The sequence below is a fragment of the Oreochromis aureus genome, linkage group 7 (assembly GCF_013358895.1).
Source record: "Oreochromis aureus strain Israel breed Guangdong linkage group 7, ZZ_aureus, whole genome shotgun sequence".
Taxonomy (NCBI): domain Eukaryota; kingdom Metazoa; phylum Chordata; class Actinopteri; order Cichliformes; family Cichlidae; genus Oreochromis; species Oreochromis aureus.
Window position 1 is genome coordinate 47945664 of NC_052948.1, and position 20208 is coordinate 47965871.

Sequence of the window (20208 nt, forward strand, 5' to 3'; positions counted from 1 at the left end):
GTGTATGTTCATTGGATCGCTCACCTTTCAGTGGTGTGACTGGTGGGGCGCTCGGGACACTGAACTGTCTCTGGCCCATCTGGGGACGGAGTCTCAGGAGCCCCCTCTGGTCTTGGTGACTCAGCTACTTGCTGCTCCTCAGTCAGGGGGTGCTCTAGCATCCAGCTGGCCAACACCTCAATGGTTTGTGAGTCCAAGTCACCTGCTACATCTGGGGGAACCACAGGGAAGTTGAACTGTCAGTTCAAAGGGAAAAGATGCATCACAGAGTGCTGCATTGCTAATTCATGTCAGACATCACCATGCGACCGCTACTGTTTATAGTCTGAGATGACCAGGCACATCTGACAAATACAGGTGTGACAAAAGAGCGAAATCTGTGATATAAAGGGTGAAGGTCTAAACTTTAGATAAAAAAAAGGTGGTGCCAAAAATGTGACAATATTTGCATACTTTAAGTTGCTTACATGCTCATAATGTATGTGTATGTGTACCATATGAGAACAAAATACTGTGAATTGGTCCATTTTTAACAATGCAAATCTTCTGTGAAGATGAGGTTTTTATGAAATACTGCAAAGTAAAGAAAGTGAACTGTGCAAAAACTTTTCCACAAGTGGTGAAGAGAATCTGAAACCCATCAGTAAATAGTAATGCCAAGGTGGGGAGCCACTGAGGTGCGGATTGTTCACAAAAACCCAGTTCAAAAACTGGAAAGTCTCAGTTGATGTCCACCAATGAACAGCAACACAAAAATCCCAAAACTAGAAAACTGAGCTTCTTATCAAAGAAAATGCATTTTCTCAATCAAAACGACAACACTTATCCTATTTCAGATACTACAGGAAGGTTGAAACACGCAGTAAAAGGACAGATATTAAGAAGATAAAGCACATGAAGCAAAAATGTTGTGGCATCAGACACACTACACAAAGCAGTACCTGCTGCCTCCATGGCCCAGTAGATATGTCTCATAGAGAATCCCATTTCTAGCAACCGACTGGTGACAAACATTTGTGTCCGTTCTGGTGATTGAGGAGATAAGAAAAAGTGCACAAAAGAACAGAAAACAAAAACAAGCCCACAGCTCCATTTCGGGAAGTAAATGTGTAATTTAGCAATTGTTTTTATTTATTTATGCTGCCTATTACAAGTTTAGATTATGAAAGGCCTCCTCATCTTATGTAAAGAACTCCACTTTCTTGCAGGCTTGTAGATAATAAATTATTAAAGTTGCAAATCAACTAGCCCTTTAATCCCACTCTATCCCATGATATGAAACACAGAGGAGACCTTTAGTCTAAAGGACCTAACTCAGAATGCCACCAACATAAATGACAATGAAAAACAAAGGTGCCATTCAAGCATGTGAGTGCATGCATGCATTTGATAGTATTAATATCTGACTAACAGCAGAGCAAAACACATGCTGTTTTGAGCAGCAAGTCTGCTGTGACCAAAGGCTAAACATTTATAACCGTGCATAAGACAGACGATTCCAACTTAGTTACTACTGATCTACTGTGTTCCTTTAAATAAACTTCAGGGCATTATTAACCTAATTATCACATGATAGTAATAGTATGAGGTCATCAGAGGGAAAACTCAGACACTAAGACATTTTCTTTTACACACTCCATTATTGCTCAGAATCCTTAAAATCAGATATTTTTCTTAAATTAGATGACTTTTTTTTCTCGTGGGTTTTTTCTCCCCACCATTGACTCTGTGCTCATTCTTACCCAGGCTGCTTCTGGCCTGTGTGCTGCAGGGACCGGGCTCCATGAAGCTAGTCTGCTGTTCTGTGAAGGCATCACAAGAAGCAGAGCTGGCAAGGCTGAAGCAAGGGTGCAACACAGGGGGAGTGCTAACCAGTCCCGTAAGCGTAGGGAACCGAGTTAGCACCATGTGCCTAGAGGAAGTGAGGATACAGCATGTAGAGTAATGACAAAGCAGAAGCAGCGCTGCACCAGTAGGGTTACATTTTCAATAGACATTTAACATATTAAGTAAATGAAAGGATCAGTTGAGCTTTATTCATTCTGATTCACTGCTACATATATGAAAGTCACAGTAAAACTAATTATGTATTCATCTATATTAACCTATATCATTCTGAAGTCTTTGGTCAAAATCTTCTCCTTCTTCTTGTTAAAACAAGCAGAAGTGAGGGCTTTAAATGTTATCTGCAGTTTTAACACACGTGACTAGAGCTGTGTTTCTGTTCGCCTCTTGAAAGCAGACGTAACACTGACACTACGGTCAGGTGGTTGAGTTAGAAGAAGAACAAGCAGGCAGAGCTGCAGCCTTGGTTAAAGAGAGTGCAGGCAAAATCTCTCACTCATTTTTCCATATACATCCTAACTCACCCATTCCCTGGACTTCAGAATAGCTGTTGCTGCCAAAAGACACAGGTCTGCAGCAATCAGCAACAACATGAGGACTGACAATAAGACTAATTATTGTGATATTTGTCAGAGAAGTTAACAGACTTGGTGTTTCATGTGGATTACACAATCACTTTAAATCAAGTTAAAATAACATATTTGTCACAATTTATACTCACTGGAGGAGGCTGATGGGAAGGAAAGGGTTGAAATTATCGAGGCTGTCAGCCTGAAGATTTATTGGGAGAGAGGATGCCAAATCAGTGTTAGAGGATGAGGCAGAGGCTCTGTTTGACTGGCCAAAGACGGCAGTGCCTTCGGAGCCCACGCTGTACAAGGACACAGAGCTTGAGGACTTGGAGATGGGCTGAGAAGACAAGTGGTGTCCTGATTCTGCAGGAAAAGACACCGTGAAGGTTTTATGACTCCAAGTTTCTTACTATCCAAATTTTTCTATTTATTTATTTTTTTAAATTAGTGGCAACAAGCACAGGTAAACTTCAAGTCTAACAGTAGAACCAGGTCAAGTTCATCATAAGAAAAATTCAAAGTTAAGATGCAAATATATTAGGTCTGAATAGTGATCATTAACATACTGCAATAGTTTTTTACCTTGTAGCTATAGTCTGTTTAACCTATTAACTATGGTCTTTTATTAAGACTTAATGATTAAATATTTATAGCATGTAGGTTTTGCATTCTATATTTTCTATGAAGTGTTTTCTGTCTGTTTTCTGTCTGGTGAATATAAACACTGACATACCTTTGCTCTCTTTGTCCTCCTGCAGTCCTTTAACAGCTCCCTTGTATATCATGACTTGAACTCTCTCCAAATCAGCAAGAGACACAGTCTGTTTGATGGGACAGTGTCTGACTGCCCACTTCACCATGCTCTGCACCACATACTGCAGCACCGATCTCAGCTCAGCACTTTCATCCCACTGTTTACTGCCGGCTTTAGCTTGGTCACAGTTTGGACTGGATAGGGAACTCCCCGAGGAGTTGGGGGGCTCGTGTTTTGGCACTAGAAGCAGATCTGACAGTTTCTCACAGCTGAAAATGACAGTCAGGGATTTCAAACCTCCAGTGAGAAGGTATGACACTCTGAGTGCCCTAAGTTCAAGTGCAAAGGCATCTGTTTTGGAAGTCTGGAATGCCTGCAGAGGCTGAGCTTGAGAGGTCAACTCCTGCAGGTCAGCGATCTTTGCTGCATCTTTGGTTGAGGATGGTGACGAGACACTCTCATCTTTCTGCTCCTTTTTCCTTTCATTTTCTGTCAGCCACGTGACATCATCTTGCATGTCTTTATCCAGGTATTCTTTGATGTTCTCCCCAGAGTACTTCCTTCTCGGGGGCACGTGAGCACCTAGCCAACCCTGTTCCTCCAGCAGCCCCATCAAATAAATCAGATCTAACAACACGGTTGGTTTGAGGCCTCCCAGGCGGGTGACATCGCAGCAGGATATGTCACAGGGATCCAGTGAGATGATCGGCGTGTCGCTGGGTGACCAAGAATTCATGGAGCTTAGTTATTGGGAAGGATGGGAAGAACCCACAGATACAGCATGGAGTGATACCAGGACGGATTCAACAGGGATTAATGGATTTAAGAATGAAGAGGAAGAAGCAAGAAAAAAAGTAAGATCAGAGGGCTAAATGATGAAAATAAAGTAAAAATGTTAGACAGACTGTAGAGAGAGTGAAAAACAAACTAACAGAAAGGGAAAGAGTAGAATCATACACATGCTGAAAGGACCAAGACAAGAAAATATAAGAATCATTTCATGGAGGTTAATGAGAATCGTCATTTACGAAAAAGAAATAAATTCATCAGAAGTAAGTGGGAATATGATCGCATTTTGTAATACCTGACAGAGAGGTCTGCTTCTTCCCACTGTAGCTTGGCGAGAGAGCTTCCTTCCTTCAGAACGCCGAGAAGAATAGCTCGACGCCCGCTGGGCTTGTGCAGGCAGAGACCTCCAGCGCGGAGACCACCATCGACTCCTCCAATCAGAGCAAATACCGGCCACACTTCAGTGCAAAGAGCAGCCAGCTTGGCCTCAGACAGTAACCGACAGTGTGACAGGACGTCCTTTGTGTGATCACCAGTCAGGTCCTTGTCGTTCTCTTCCTTCTCATTGTGTGACGCACTGAGGCCTGCAGGGGAACATAAGACACTGACAGTAAAACAAAGCGTAACATCCATTTGGCAAACAAGTGCCACACACTCCTGGTATCCCACTGCAAGTAGATCATGAAACCTTAAACCTAAATAAAATCCTAAACAAGTGAAAATGGACTTCAAGTGAATTTTGATAATAAGGACAAAAAAATTACAAATAAAGCATAAACATAATTATTTCGAAATAAATAAATAGACCAGTGTGGGGAAAGCAGCTTGTTTAAAGATTAATTAATACTGCAGTTGGTGCACATCACTACATTTGTATACAGATTCAAAAACAATTACAGTGGTCCCTCGCTATAACGCGGTTCACCTTTCGCGGCCTCGCTGTTTCGTGGATTTTTTTGTATAGACTTTTCCATGGTTTTTTTTTTGTTTATTTGTTGTTGTTTTTTTTACAGCACATTGGTTCTGCTTCCTGATTGGCTGTAGACCACTGTCAATCAATCTCGTGCTGGGTCTCTTGTACAGTACAGAATGCATTCAGCTTGTCAAATTTACAATTTACAATCTTCGATCGCTAGCAGTGTGACTCTGCAGTGCTGTACTGTATGTTTGTAAGTTTTCTACCCAACAAACACAACAATGTAGACGAAACGTTTTGCACCGTCAAAGGCACCTGCAGGTTCCTTTGGTTTCATTCTATAATACTGGACTTATTTTTCTACGGTTTGAACTTTGAGCGTGTTTAAACAAGAGAGAAAAGTGTGAAAATGTTCATGCCTGTCTGAGAAAAGTGTATAAAGTGTGTAGTGAGGGGTTTTACAGCCTTAAAACATCTATAATAATTGTAAAAAATAAAGTTGGCTACTTCGTGGATTTCACCTATCGCGGGTTATTTTTGGAACATAACTCCTGCGATAAGGGACCACTGTAATATCTGAATTAATGCCTATCAGTCTTTCTCCTTACAGATAAATACAGACAGGTGAATAGAGAGTTTTCTATACTAGCAAAGTGTTACTTAACTTTTTAAAGAAAACTTAAGTTAGGTGTGTTTAGAAGTGAGCAAGTTAAACGTGACCATTGGGGAGGCTGTCTAAATGACCTAAATGTCAGGTAAATGACCTGTACTGAAGTTTCCTGAGTTATCCTCTCTCAGCAGGGGACCAATGAGCTCCAGGTGGGTATGAATATACTGGTTTATGTGTGGGGACCACTGGTCACACTGGTGGAGCCGACGCAGCAGCTGCACTGTTGACTCGAGTAGCACAGTAGCCCGGGGGCTGCAGAGAGGGTCTCCAGGAAGCAGACTGCTGGGCATGCCTCTCATCTGGAGATCACTCAGAGCTACCTGTGACGAGTACAGAATTTCATGTGTTTGGGGGGTTTTGCAGTAAAAAATATTTTTGAAACATATAGTGCAGTATGTGAAACACCACAAGTTTTTTCCATGTATAGCCCAGTGCAGCAATTATCCAGTAATTTGATGTTAGGTCACTGCACTGTATGTGTAGCTGCTTGTGTTTCCAGATATTTAACGTTACCCATGCATATTATAAATCAGATTCAAATAAGTAATAAATCTAATAAATCTGTGCAGTACACCGAGTACCTTCTCTCCAGGGTTACTGCTGTAGAATAAGACACAAGGATACAGTTCATTAGCGACCACACTTTCAAATGCCAACTTTGGTTCCTAAAAGAAAAAGAAAACAGGCAGACAAAGATTAAACAAGAGCACAGCACTCAATCTGAGGAATACTGATAGTAACTATTTGACCAAACCTTGTCATTCTTAGCAAATGATACAGTATGAGCCTCCATGTCCAGGATGCAGGTGATGGTGTCACCCTGTGTAAAGGAGGGAAGTGTGCGCACCAGTTCCCCTCCATGGTAAAGGTTGCCACTATAAGCACGATACAGCCACATGTCTGTAGTTGTATGGTGGTTGTGATCTCTAACTGGCCAGCGAGAAACACCAATACACGTTCCCTCGTTGCCTCTATTCTCTTTGGTAATGTAGAACTGTGGAGAGAAGCGGCATAATGTGGTAAATTCTCATTTGTAAAATATAATTAATATTTAATATAACAAACTTTGAACTGTGTAATTGTGGTCCATGTACAGAGTAAACTAGTACTCACTTTCCATATAAAACAGCCAGAGGTAATGGCAGTGGTTGCCAAACCGTAGCCTTTCCCTCCAGAACCATGTGAGAGGATGTTCCCGCTCTCCAGAGAACAGCACATTAGTTTGTGTGGGTCAAAGGAAAAATCTCCAATGGGAATACATTCATCATAGCTGCCAGGATTCTACGGAACAATGGATTTGATACATAATTAAACATCTGATAAAATATTAAACATGTATTTTATGTATTAAACACGTTTATATTTACTACTAAATGAATACTGTATGTATAATTTATATATTAATTTTGTTTTCTTTGTTCTTTTTAATTGCGCATACAGAAGTTTGTTGTGCAGTAAAAAAAAATAAATAAATCATTTCGGGATCAACTTGAAATACAGGCAGAAGTGAAATGTAAAAGTAAGATCAGAGGTCAAATCTTTATGTTGTGGTGCAAACTACAATGTGGTATTTGGAAACCACATACACCAGTATCATTTCCTAAACATTGCCAGTACAAAGAGAGGCAGTAAAATCTGATAAAAAAAAAAGATAGCCCTTGAAGAAGAGGTCAGAGGTCCAAATTAACGTTTATATATAACGTTATATAGCATACATATAGCATTATTATAACTTTGACCTTCAGATGAAGCCATTGACATTAACAAGGAGAGGTCAGAAGTCAAATGTGACATGATATTTTAAATCTTTAAACAGTACTTTCTGTATTTTGACGATACACATCACACTTGGAAGAATGGAAGTTTTAAGGCTTTTTAAAAAATATTTCTACCAATAAATCGTTAAGTTGACCTTGACGACCTTGGTGGATAGAGGTGAAGTTTTAATGGACTGTTAACATGACCCCTCTACACCCCTGCAGCTTTATCAGAATGAATTCCAAACTTTTCGAGCTACTGTGTCCATAGAGTGACACGCACAGGCGCAAACACTACTAAAAACATAACCTTCTCTGCAAAAGTAATCTTAAGCAAATATTGCAATATAATGTGTGTCAATGAAAAGATGTTAATGATGAAGTGTTTCTGTAGCATACAGAGGGTGGTAACTGCTGTGGACAACACACTAAGACAAATTAGAAATCACACATTAATTCTAAAAGAAAAAAAAAGAAAAAAAAGAAAATTTTGAAAAAAAAAACAAACTAGAAATGCATGACTGAAAGTTAAACTTAAATTAAACAAAGACAGGAAAATCCCATTTTCACATGAAATAATAAATATAATAATAAAACATTATAGAGTTTAGCTTTATTTGAATTATTAATATTCATTTCACATTCCTGATATAATAGTTTTGATAATTAATCATACTTGTACATTTCTATCCTCTGACACTTTTCATCTCAGCCAACCACAGAGAACAGGCCCATCTGTTCCATCGAGCGGCCCCACTGTTTTCAGTTTCATTACTGCCAGGAAAGCATTTCATTTTGCCGTAAACAGCATTTCCTCTTGGATTACTGCTATCCTTGGCTATTTTAAACAGAGTAAAAGTGAAGGCACTTTTTGACATTTTTATGTGGCTTTTGTTTGGCTGGATGAAAAATTTAATAGACTGCAAAAATACTCAAATGTCATCTAATGTTTTAAATACAAAGAGGAGGATTATTTATGCAACAGACATGATTTCTTTTCTGCAAATCAAGACAGTATAAAACACGAGCAAATAAAAACACACAAGTTTAAGGGTGTGTAGTATTATTTTGTGTAACCGTTTCTCTCAAAAGGTTATCAGTCTACAGTGCAGGGAAAGCACAGTTAAAAAACAAAAAATGACTCCTATCACTTCAGATCACAGTAAAAACACAAATAATAAAACATAAGTGAGACATATAGAGAAGTGCACATGCTTAAGATGAGCCGATAAGATGCTGTAGCTTTATTAATATGTAACTCAGTACATGGTGTTCATAATGTCTTACCCCTGTGTCTTTTTCAGGCATTTCTTCATGGTTGCTCTGACTTAGAGGCTCCTCCCACATATAAACAGACAAGAGCTGAAAGAGTTGTTTAACAATCTACAAGAAAACAGGGAAAAATACAAGTGGGTAATCCTGCATTCATCACCTTTAACATGTCATGCCAACTTGGTACTGTTCAGAACACTCAAGTATTCTTGACCTATTTTGTTCAATTGTTGCATTTACTACATTTACATGTTTACATCATACCTGTTCAATGTGAACGGGCTCAGAACAAGCAGGTAACAGTCGTTCTAAAACGTGGAAGGTCAGAAGCTTAGTGCGGAGGTTCTGGAAGCGTGGAGATCCTGAAGAGCAGAGTTTTGTGATATTAATTTTAAAAGCAAAGTTCAGTCTTAACAGTATTAACACAGATTCTTTTTGTTTTTTTTTAAAAAAAATTTGCCTTACCTAAAGAGCACTTGTGTGAAATAATGGCCATGAGTGGATCGATCCATCTTATAAATGTAGAAAGTCTTTTCATTACTCTTAATGACAGTACACGCCTCAGAAACACCAAGAAATCCGCAATCTGGGATTCAACCACTTTGCTGTTTTCTGCTCCTAAAACAACATAAAGAGAAGGAAGAACATGCTCAGAGGGGTGACTTGATTTAATGGCTTTACAAATGCCATATCCGCCCTTTATTATTTCTAAATTTGCCCGACCAACTAGATTTGTGTAGGAGTCCACATCGGTTTTCCCGGCTGTTCCCATCTCTGCTATCTGTTGCTGGTGGAAATTGTACAAGATGTTCTGGAGCTGCTCACACATCACCTCCATAAGTGCCTGGGATACATCAATAGGCAGCAAATCCTCACACGAGCTGTAAGCACAGGTTAAATTGTTATGCAAATTTTAAACAAGGGTAAAGAAAATAAAATAAGTAGTAATCTTGTATACTTTCTTTCTTTCTTTATTTTTTATTAACCTCTTCATTCTCACCTTGCAGCTACAGTCAATATCTGAAGCAGGCGGGCACAAGCGAGCCTCACGGCTCCACCTAATAGCATAGATCCAGACGCTGTGGCTGCAAACCAGCCCTGGTTGATCAGCACACAGCTGTTGTTGGTCAGCGTGGAAAGAATTTCCAGGATGCCACATTTGATGACTAGCACCAGATCCACAGGCTGGTAACAGAAATTCAGTGCAAACATTGTGGCAAGAAGAAGGTGCTGGCAAGAACCTGAGTGTGACAGGGACAATATGTTAAATATAACTATCAAATATATACTAAAACCTAAATACTGCAACACTGTGTAAGAAGAAACCTACCTGGATGTTTTCTTTCAAACAGGACTCTCTGTTTAAGAACACGCACCACCTGCTGGTAGAAGGTGTGGGCTGCAGACTGTAACTCTCTCTGTGTATCCAAAGAAGCTGAATGTGTGCCACACTGCATTGAGAAAAGAGGGGAAAAAGAGCAAAATGAAGCATGGCTACAATTTTCAGTGTCTCCATCTGGATTAGCAAGCATATTCATTACTTCTAAACGTCTAAGATGTACCATGTAGTGCTGGGTCTCATAATTAGCAGAGTGGGAGCCAATGATTTGTGTTCCTAAGGCAAAGCATCCAGACAGGAACTGTAGCTGCACAGAATGCAACAAAGCAGGAAACTGGTTGGATGCTGTGGATTCACAGCTCTTTTCTTCCATCTTAGACAGGAAGGCTGACATCTGACACAAGGCCTCCAGCCGCATCTGATCAAAACAGACAGAGTTTGTAGATCATAAGAGAGACTTTTAAGTTCCTTACAGAACACCATTTTGGGCCCACAACAAACAGCATTAATTAATAACTTGTCTTATAAAGTAAAATTTGAATTACCTCAGCCCGCTGTTGCTGCTGCAGAATGGCAAAAGTAATAGACTTTGGATCTGCCAGACTACAACTCTGACCAGGGGAAAAAACCACTGAGCAGGGCGATAAATGGGCCAGGTTTCCACAGACAAAGTGAAACACCTGGTTAAGAATAGGCAAAGTGTTGTTGCTGTAGTGGGACATGGTGGTGGATGGGCTGATGCACTGTCGCAGGCGATCCCAAGCATCTTTCATTATCCCCAAAGAACACAGAGGTAAACCTAGAGCAAAGAGAGGGTTTTGTATGAAGGACTATAAAACATCTCATTTATATTCATTCTCTTAACATCTTTCTCTGGATATTATCTTGACTTGACAGGCAACAAACTATTACATTTTTCAATATTATTAGAATATGCAGAACAGTTAAGACAGTCAGGCTGTCATAATGATCAAAAGGTTTTGCCTAATGTCCTAATGTCAAAAGGTTTGCAGCCCACCTGCCCAGGGCGCCCACCGCGATTACCAAAAAAGAAAATACTCCACTCAACTTCGGTCTTCTAAACATTGGTTCATTGACAAATAAGGGACCTCTCATCTAAGACCTCCTATCTGACCATAAGTTTGACTTTTTCTGCTTAACTGAAACCTGGCAACAACCTGATGACTTTTCTCAGCTAAATGAATCTACTCCTCTGGGGTTTGTTTACTTTTCTAAACCCCGCTGCTCAGGTCGTGGGGGTGGTCTCGCGATCTTCTTTCGCCAGCACTTGAAAGTCCTGCCAGTTAATGTTGATACCTTTAGTTCTCTAGAGGTCTTTGCATGTGAGCTGACTGGACCCATTCCCACCATCATAGCTACTGTATACCTGTAGCCCCCCCCAAACCTAACCCTGTCTTCCTCAGTGACTTTGCTAATCTACTAACCCATCTTTCATCTCTCTCCCCAAATGTGATCTTGGTGGGAAATTTCAACATTCACATGGACAATAATGACCTTCTGCTCACCAGAGACTTTTCCTCCTGTCTCGAAGGCTCTGAATTTAAACAATTTATTGACTTTCCCACTCACTCTAAAGGACACACCCTGGACTTGGTCTGCTGTTCTGGTCTTACTCCCTCGAATCTTTCTGCTACTGAAATCCCCATAGCTGACCACTTCCTCCTTTCATTTAACCTCACTCTCTGCTGCTCTTCTACCAAGCCAACCCGTCTCATCTCGTTCCGCAACATCAAGAACATTGATATGGACATTCTCACTACCAGTTTGGACAATGTTCAAATTCCGGACTTCTATTCTACTCCTGATGATTTGTTGTTATATTATAATAATTGTCTACGCACTGTCCTTGATTCTCTGGCTCCTGTAAAAACCCACTCTGTTTCCTTCGCTCGCTCTGCTCCCTGGTTTGCCTCTGACCTCCAGCTAGAGCGTAAATATAAGAAATCTGGTTTAACTGTTGATTCAGAAATCTATAAATACCATGTACTTCAGTATAAAGACTCCAGCAGCAAGGCCAAACAAAGCTTCTACTCTGGTATTATCAGTTCTTATGAGGGTAATGCAAGGACTCTGTTTTCAGTTCTCAACAAACTAATTCAACCCCCCAACGCTTTACCACCACACTTCTATTCCTCTGAAACCTGCAACTCCTTGATGCTGTTCTGGACTACGAAAATCAATAACATCCACCAGCAACTCAGATCAAATGTTGTGTCTACGCCCTTTTCAGAACCTTTTCTCTTTTTTGAGCCGTTTTCCACTTTTCATCTTCCTGATTTATCCGATATTTCCGAGTTCACATGTAAATCAAAGCCTGCCACATGTCATCTTGACCCCATGCCCACGGGGCTTGTGAAATCCTGCCTCTCTTCTTTACTCCCACTCATCTCTGCTATCATTCACTCTTCTCTCACCACCGGTATCGTTCCCTCCTTATTCAAGACTGCTCTAGTCACTCCTATACTGAAAAAACCTTCTTTAGATCCTAACAACTTTAACAACCTCTCCGATTTCCAATCTACCCTTCATTTCTAAAATACTCGAAAAAGTGGTTGCAGCTCAACTTCATCTACACCTGGTTAATAATAACATCTACAAGGAGTGCAGAATTATTAGGCAAGTTGTATTTTTGAGGAATAATTTTATTATTGAACAACAACCATGTTCTCAATGAACCCAAAAAACTCATTAATATCAAAGCTGAATGTTTTTGGAAGTAGTTTTAGTTTGTTTTTAGTTTTAGCTATTTTAGGGGATATCTGTGTGTGCAGGTGACTATTACTGTGCATAATTATTAGGCAACTTAACAAAAAACAAATATATACCCATTTCAATTATTTATTTTTACCAGTGAAACCAATATAACATCTCCACATTCACAAATATACATTTCTGACATTCAAAAACAAAACAAAAACAAATCAGCGACCAATATAGCCACCTTTCTTTGCAAGGACACTCAAAAGCCTGCCATCCATGGATTCTGTCAGTGTTTTGATCTGTTCACCATCAACATTGCGTGCAGCAGCAACCACAGCCTCCCAGACACTGTTCAGAGAGGTGTACTGTTTCCCTCCTTGTAAATCTCACATTTGATGATGGACCACAGGTTCTCAATGGGGTTCAGATCAGGTGAACAAGGAGGCCATGTCATTAGTTTTTCTTCTTTTATACCCTTTCTTGCCAGCCACGCTGTGGAGTACTTGGACGCTGCGTGTGATGGAGCATTGTCCTGCATGAAAATCATGTTTTTCTTGAAGGATGCAGACTTCTTCCTGTACCACTGCTTGAAGAAGGTGTCTTCCAGAAACTTGCAGTAGGACTGGGAGTTGAGCTTGACTCCATCCTCAACCCGAAAAGGCCCCACAAGCTCATCTTTGATGATACCAGCCCAAACCAGTACTCCACCTCCACCTTGCTGGCGTCTGAGTCAGACTGGAGCTCTCTGCCCTTTACCAATCCAGCCACGGGCCCATCCATCTGGCCCATCAAGACTCACTCTCATTTCATCAGTCCATAAAACCTTAGAAAAATCAGTCTTGAGATATTTCTTGGCCCAGTCTTGACGTTTCAGCTTGTGTGTCTTGTTCAGTGGTGGTCGTCTTTCAGCCTTTCTTACCTCGGCCATGTCTCTGAGTATTGCACACCTTGTGCTTTTGGGCACTCCAGTGATGTTGCAGCTCTGAAATATGGCCAAACTGGTGGCAAGTGGCATCTTGGCAGCTGCACGCTTGACTTTTCTCAGTTCATGGGCAGTTATTTTGCGCCTTGGTTTTTCCACACGCTTCTTGCGACCCTGTTGACTATTTTGAATGAAACGCTTGATTGTTCGATGATCACGCTTCAGAAGCTTTGCAATTTTAAGACTGCTGCATCCCTCTGCAAGATATCTCACTATTTTTGACTTTTCTGAGCCTGTCAAGTCCTTCTTTTGACCCATTTTGCCAAAGGAAAGGAAGCTGCCTAATAATTATGCACACCTGATATAGGGTGTTGATGTCATTAGACCACACCCCTTCTCATTACAGAGATGCACATCACCTAATATGCTTAATTGGTAGTACGCTTTCGAGCCTATACAGCTTGGAGTAAGACAATATGCATGAAGAGGATGATGTGGACAAAATACTCATTTGCCTAATAATTCTGCACTCCCTGTACGAGAGATTTCAATCTGGTTTTCGCTCATGTCACAGTACAGAAACTGCTTTACTTAAAGTCACTAACGATCTTCTAATCGGAGCTGACTCTGGTCTTCTCACCATTCTCGTCCTTTTAGATCTGAGCTCAGCCTTCGACACCATTTCTCACTCTGTACTTCTAAGCAGACTTTCCTCTCTCGGCATCTCTGACACACCCCTCGCCTGGTTTCAATCATATCTCCTCGACCATTCCCAGTTTATTCAACTAAGATCATTCCGCTCTCGTCTATTCCCCATCACCTCTGGTGTACCCCAAGGCTCAGTTTTAGGCCCTCTTCTCTTCATAATATACATCCTCCCTCTAGGTACCATTTTCCGCAAATTTGATCTTCAGTTTCACTGTTTTGCTGATGACACCCAGTTATATCTCTCTTGCAGACCTGATTCCTCCCTCCCACCTTCCTCCCTTTCAGAATGTCTATCCGAGTTAAAATCCTGGTTTACCTCTAATTTTCTAAAGCTCAATGAGGATAAAACTGAGATCCTCCTTATTGGCACCAAGTCCAACCTTTTGAAGGCGAACCATTTCTCACTCACCATCGATAACTCCACAGTTTTCCCTTCTCCTCAGGTTAAGAGCCTTGGTGTCATCCTAGACCAGGGGTCGGCAACCTGCGGCTCCGGAGCCGCATGCGGCTCTTTAGTCCTTAAAGTGCGGCTCCGCGTGGTTTGGGCAAATAAATTAGAAGTATTTGGCTGAAGTGTATTTTATTTATGTTAGTTCTTTTTAACTCGTAGTTCTAAATTGGAAGATTATTGTGATATTGAAATATAAAAATAAAATTATATTCTATTATTCACACTCGCGGAAGACGGTATACCCACCAAAACGTCATGCATTTATCGAGACTTTCAACCCCAGGTAGGCCAATTATGGATCTTCGGATCCACATTATGTCAGCAGCTGTTCTCAACCGTGAACTATGTTAAAGACAAACACCGTTCACGCCTGACAGATGACAGCTTACAGTCCTGCGTAAACTGACTTCGTATAGCCCCGATTTGCGGACTCTGTGCGCAGAGGTTCAGGAGCAGAAGTCCCATTGTAAACAAATCACAGCAGACCCGACGATGTTTCCATGAGCATGCTTTTGAGCATCTCTTTATTGAGCACTTTTCACACACGGTTGCTGTACGCATACAGCCGGCTGTAGCTTTTCAGCTCACAGCCCGACATACACCACCAACAACACAACAGCACAGATTGCGCAGGCGTAAAGGCAGCGGCGTGATTGCGGGTGTCGCTCAGGTGCGTCCGCCTCCCCTGCAGCGGCGCTGCAAACCACGCCCGCCGCGACGCATTAACCAGGTAAAATACATATTTAGGCAGAATTTTGCAAATATCTATTTTTCATTTTTCAGCAGCATAGTGCTTTTTTCCAATTATTTTTTAAGAGTCAGGTCAAGGCTCCAACAGCCCAAAGGCGATATAAGGGTGGCGGCTGACAACAGTTTTTGTTTGCTGGATCATTTTAGTTCAGGTTGGTGTCTTTCTTTTTGTTATATTTCTTTAAAAGTTCAAAATGTGTTGATTACATAAATATAATTTAATTTTCTCTGTAGCACTTCATGGATTTCATAAGCAACACACCTTAGTTGTTCACACAAAGCATAAAGATAAAAAACAATATATACAGTGTTATCTTCATTTTAGATGTCAAAAAGTATTTGCGGCTCCCAGTGTTTTTTTTTGCGTGGAAACCGGGTCCAAATGGCTCTTTGGGTGTAAAAGGTTGCAGACCCCTGTCCTAGACGGTTCACTTTCCTATAAATCTCACATCAATAATCTCACCCGTTCTGCCTACTTCCATCTACGCAACATTAACAGATTGCTTCCTTCTCTTTCCACCCAGTCTACGTCCATTCTTGTCCACAGTCTTGTTACCTCCCGTATTGACTACTGCAATTCTCTTCTGCATGGTCTCCCCCAAAAATCCCTCCATAAGCTTCAACTGGTTCAGAACTCTGCTGCTCGCATTATCACCAGAACCCCCTCCTACCAGCACATCACCCCTGTTCTTCAGGAACTTCACTGGCTCCCTGTGAAATTCCGGATAATATTCAAACTTCTTCTGCTCACCTTCAAGGCCATTCATAAGCTCGCTCCTCCTTACCTTTCTGACCTGTTAACCACTACCTGTTCTGCCCGTTCACTTCGAACTTCTTCTTCTATCCAGCTTGCTTTACCTTCCTTCCGCCTCACCACCATGGGAAGCAGAGCTTTCAGCTGCTCTGCTCCCAGGCTGTGGAACTCTCTGCCCCCAGAAATAAGAAACATTGGTTCTCTCCCCCAGTTTAAATCCCAATTCAAAACTCATCTGTTCAAATCTGCATATTCACTGTGAATCCACTGTTTGTTAATTTTATCTTGTGCTTTTGTTTTACTGTTCTTATTTTGCCATTGTTTTACTATGTGCTTTATCCTATTGTAAAGTGTCCTTGGGTGACTTGAAATACGCTCATAAATAAAATTTATTATTATTAGTGTGAATGCTTGAAAAGCATTCACAGTATTGTTATTCAAATCTTTATTATTATTATTATTATTATATCATATTCCGTACGTTTTTGTGCATCTATCTCCTTCAAAACCGTTCAACTTAGAAAAACCATTCAAATACCATTAGATTCCTCTTCTTTTGGACATGACTGTTTCTATTTTTCTCATTTTTAACATTTATATTTTTAAAATTATTCAACTTTTTTCAACAAAAATTTCCCATGTATTTCAATGGAGAGACTCTTCAAATTCTCACAATTCAAACTTTAAAACGAAGACAAGACATTCGACTATTCAACTTGTATTTATCTTTTCAGTATCTATTATACTTTTTCATCAGTTCCAGTTTAAGTTTCATCCTTTTTTTCAGCCGTTTCAGAGTTTATAATGGGTGTGTATGGGACAGAATGTTCCCGCTAGAGTGAGACAGCTCAACTGCTAGAGTGAGAGGAGCGAAAAAATTAATCTTGAAATTTTCTCTTTAACCCTCTGGGGTCGCCGGACGCGCCGGCGCGTCAAAATCACATGACCAATTTAAGACGACACAGCTACAAGATGCAGCGCCTCAGTCTCCATTTCAACTTGGCTCGAAAGTGCGGACTTCAAACTATATACCAGTTTTTGAATTGTGTCGATGGGCCACATAAAACCAGAGTTATGATAAAAAATACACGCGATGTTTTTTTCTGAACAAAACAGCGGTGTTTACAGCGGGAAGAACGGTAAAAACAGCGTTTTCTACAGACAGCGCTAGCAAACTCCGCTTGCGAGTGAAAAAAGAAAAAGAAAAAACACCCCTTCCCTATTGGTGTTAGAGTTCATGTCAGCCAATCAAAAAAATGATATGGCAACATGTGACCTTTGGTTGTTTAGGGAGAAGGGGAAGTTTTTAGGAGTGACACCCGCAACGGAAAGCGGGCGAGCGAAAGAAAGAGAGAGAGCGAGTTTTCATGTGAGACATTAGTGACGTTTAGCGTGTTTGGAGGCTGTAGTTAGTTTGTTGTGTAGTTATTGTTTTGTATTGTGTGTCAGTTAGACTGCTGAATTTCACATTTGCTCTAAAAAAGCTGTCACAGGCAGATTCCAGTGTAAACGCTGTTCCCACATGGAAAACTGGACTGATGCACCTCCTGCTGTCAGACCTGCAGGGTTTAGGCCTGTGGTGTTCTCCTGTCTTATACTGAACACAAACTACATTTTTTGGACTTGCACAAATAATTTGTGTGCCTTCTTATTTGATGCAGCACACCTGATTCTGTAAATAGATTTACATGGTTATATAAAAAACGCCTGAGGCCTTGGCTGCATTCTTAGGTAAATAGTACCATATAACTTTGTTGTTTGCAAAGCTTGTGCATAATTTTTAGAAATGTACAATTTCTATTTGCATTTCACGTTATGAAAATGATTCGTTAAACATGTTTGTGGGTTTTACAGTAAAAAATATAACTTTTTTCCACTCGGATTTTGAATTTTTTGTCTCAATTTAGATCAACTGTGCTAATATAGTATACCAAAATGAAAAAATAACTCAAATTTCAGATATTTGAGGTTGTGCTGAAAATAATGATACCAAACAAGGCAAGAAAAACATATTTTAAAGGTGAAATATAGAGGTAAAATCAAAAGTAGTCAAAAACGGCCAATTATACCCTGGACCCCAGAGGGTTAAACTGCTGCTGTGTCCACAGCGTTTGGTCTACAGGTATGATTTTACCCTCAAAACGTAGCCGCCGCTGTCCTCTTTCATCCAATGTGTTTACTATTGTAATAGGTGTTATGGTTCTTTCATAAATGTCACCAACGCACAGCCTCCTCCCTCCAACTCTTCCATAGACTCTAATGTTAAAATGGCTCAGAAGGTTCATTTGAAAATCAGAAGTACAGGCTGTTTTTACACTGTCACCACGTCCATATAATAAACTCCAAAGGCATGAAAAGTCAGAATTCGGTAGACTAGACATTGCTGGCAGTCAGGGTGAAAAATTTTGTCAATACGACTTGCAGTTTTTTCTTGGGAAGCATTTATTTCACTATTACTTTTCTGTTCATTTAAAGCAGCAGAAGAGAGGGGCTGCTGTCTGTAGCTGTGTCCCAAAACGTCGGCTACATCCTTCGGAGGACCCGGCCTTCGCGGTCTACGTGGGCCGGGTCCTTCGAAGACCAAGAAGGCCGGAAGTGCGAGGCTGTGAAATGGGACAGTCTAGCCTTCAGATTTGCGTCACCGCTGTCTCGGTGGAGTTTAATAAACTCGGCTGTTTGCTCCTTGCTATCTAAAATATAACAGGACACTGGCGTAAATTCTCGACCGTCTCACACTTCGGTTTAATCAGTTTTCTGTTTGACGTTTATTCAGCTGTGTGAAAATCCCGGAGAAACCCACCCGATGGATTAATAAAGTTTTATTTAATCTAATAATCTAATAACTTTGATCTCAGCCAACCCGATTTACTCCGGAACAAATAAAACACCGAAAAAAGAGCCAAACAATTACATTTTTAAGTTATCCGAGTGACTTGTATATCATGTTTAACCTGAGTAGCGAAAGAGCGGGGGTCTGAAAACGATGAAGCCGGGAGTCCGCTGCTCTCGCCGACTGGAGTGACCATTGAACCCCCCGGCTTGCTATCGAGCAGGTGGGTAACAGACGTCTCCGAAAACGTCTGCGTACTTTTGCAAATATGCGATGTCTTGATAAACCAAGCAGATATTTGGAATTTACACACCTACTTTCTCGCTTGAAAATTTGTTAGAAGTTTATTTTGTGACCCAGAAAGATTCATAAGACTAATTTTAAAACTTAGTAGCGGCTGCCATTGTTGGCAGCTGAAATTTGGCTGGGCCGCGCTATGAATTCTGGGATATGGTGGGCCACGAAGGACACACCCGACCCATCCTTCAAATTCGGGGAAATGAAGGACGCATTTGTCGGCCGCATTTGAAGGAGTCGACGAATTGGGACAGCCTTCGTCGCCTGGCTGTGACGTAATCGGCCTTCAAATGCGGCCTCCGGAGGATGCAGCCGACGTTTTGGGACACAGCTTGTGTCTTTCAAAGCTCAGAGATGTAAACTTTTTGAACTGTGTGGATCAAGTGGAGAGATAACCCTCTAACCGACCCACAGAAATACATTGTATTTTCAGTCAGGAGTTTGTCTCAACAGCAGGAAAGACCCCACTTTTTTAATTGCTCCTGTAGCCAAATTTTTGACAGCAGGAACATGAAGAACACACTGTTGTATGGAACAAGTCCTCAGGATCGTCACCATTTGAAAATGATTTTGATGGGAGTTAGGGTCTTGGATTTAGAAGCAGTTGTTCTACAGGTGCACCGAGGCAGATTTGACAGGGTCTTGCCACAGAGTAATAGTAAGTCAGTAGTTAGTCCTGGACAACTGGATCAAGCATTCTGATTGGCCCATAAAATTTAGACTCGTTTGATGGTGGATTTGTTTCCAGCAAACAGGTGGTTCAGATCTGGGCATTTGGAGTCAGTTGATGACTTTTAGAATCATCTTTTCTGACTGGATCATTAAAACCTACAGCATTGATCTTTCTGTAGTGGATTCTCA

At 40.9% G+C, this 20208-nt stretch overlaps 1 protein-coding gene across 5 annotated transcripts in view; it reads right to left on the bottom strand.

Moving 5' to 3' along the window:
* LOC116331850 (probable E3 ubiquitin-protein ligase HERC1) overlaps nucleotides 1-20208 on the bottom strand; it is a 58695-nt gene that overhangs the window by 13078 nt on the left and 25409 nt on the right. For 4 of the 5 annotated variants that reach the window (XM_039614893.1, XM_039614890.1, XM_039614892.1 and 1 more), the window contains exons 27-44: nucleotides 10460-10713; nucleotides 10138-10332; nucleotides 9906-10026; nucleotides 9576-9816; nucleotides 9299-9456; nucleotides 9041-9193; nucleotides 8840-8937; nucleotides 8591-8686; nucleotides 6660-6827; nucleotides 6301-6540; nucleotides 6128-6211; nucleotides 5641-5866; nucleotides 4256-4544; nucleotides 3151-3911; nucleotides 2567-2780; nucleotides 1743-1912; nucleotides 942-1025; nucleotides 25-211 (exon numbers count right to left, since the gene is read on the bottom strand). In XM_039614893.1, the coding sequence (XP_039470827.1) occupies nucleotides 25-211; nucleotides 942-1025; nucleotides 1743-1912; nucleotides 2567-2780; nucleotides 3151-3911; nucleotides 4256-4544; nucleotides 5641-5866; nucleotides 6128-6211; nucleotides 6301-6540; nucleotides 6660-6827; nucleotides 8591-8686; nucleotides 8840-8937; nucleotides 9041-9193; nucleotides 9299-9456; nucleotides 9576-9816; nucleotides 9906-10026; nucleotides 10138-10332; nucleotides 10460-10713 (3739 nt within the window). The remainder of the gene's footprint in view (nucleotides 1-24; nucleotides 212-941; nucleotides 1026-1742; nucleotides 1913-2566; nucleotides 2781-3150; nucleotides 3912-4255; nucleotides 4545-5640; nucleotides 5867-6127; nucleotides 6212-6300; nucleotides 6541-6659; nucleotides 6828-8590; nucleotides 8687-8839; nucleotides 8938-9040; nucleotides 9194-9298; nucleotides 9457-9575; nucleotides 9817-9905; nucleotides 10027-10137; nucleotides 10333-10459; nucleotides 10714-20208) is intronic. The other variant, XM_031754667.2, reaches the window with a different exon arrangement.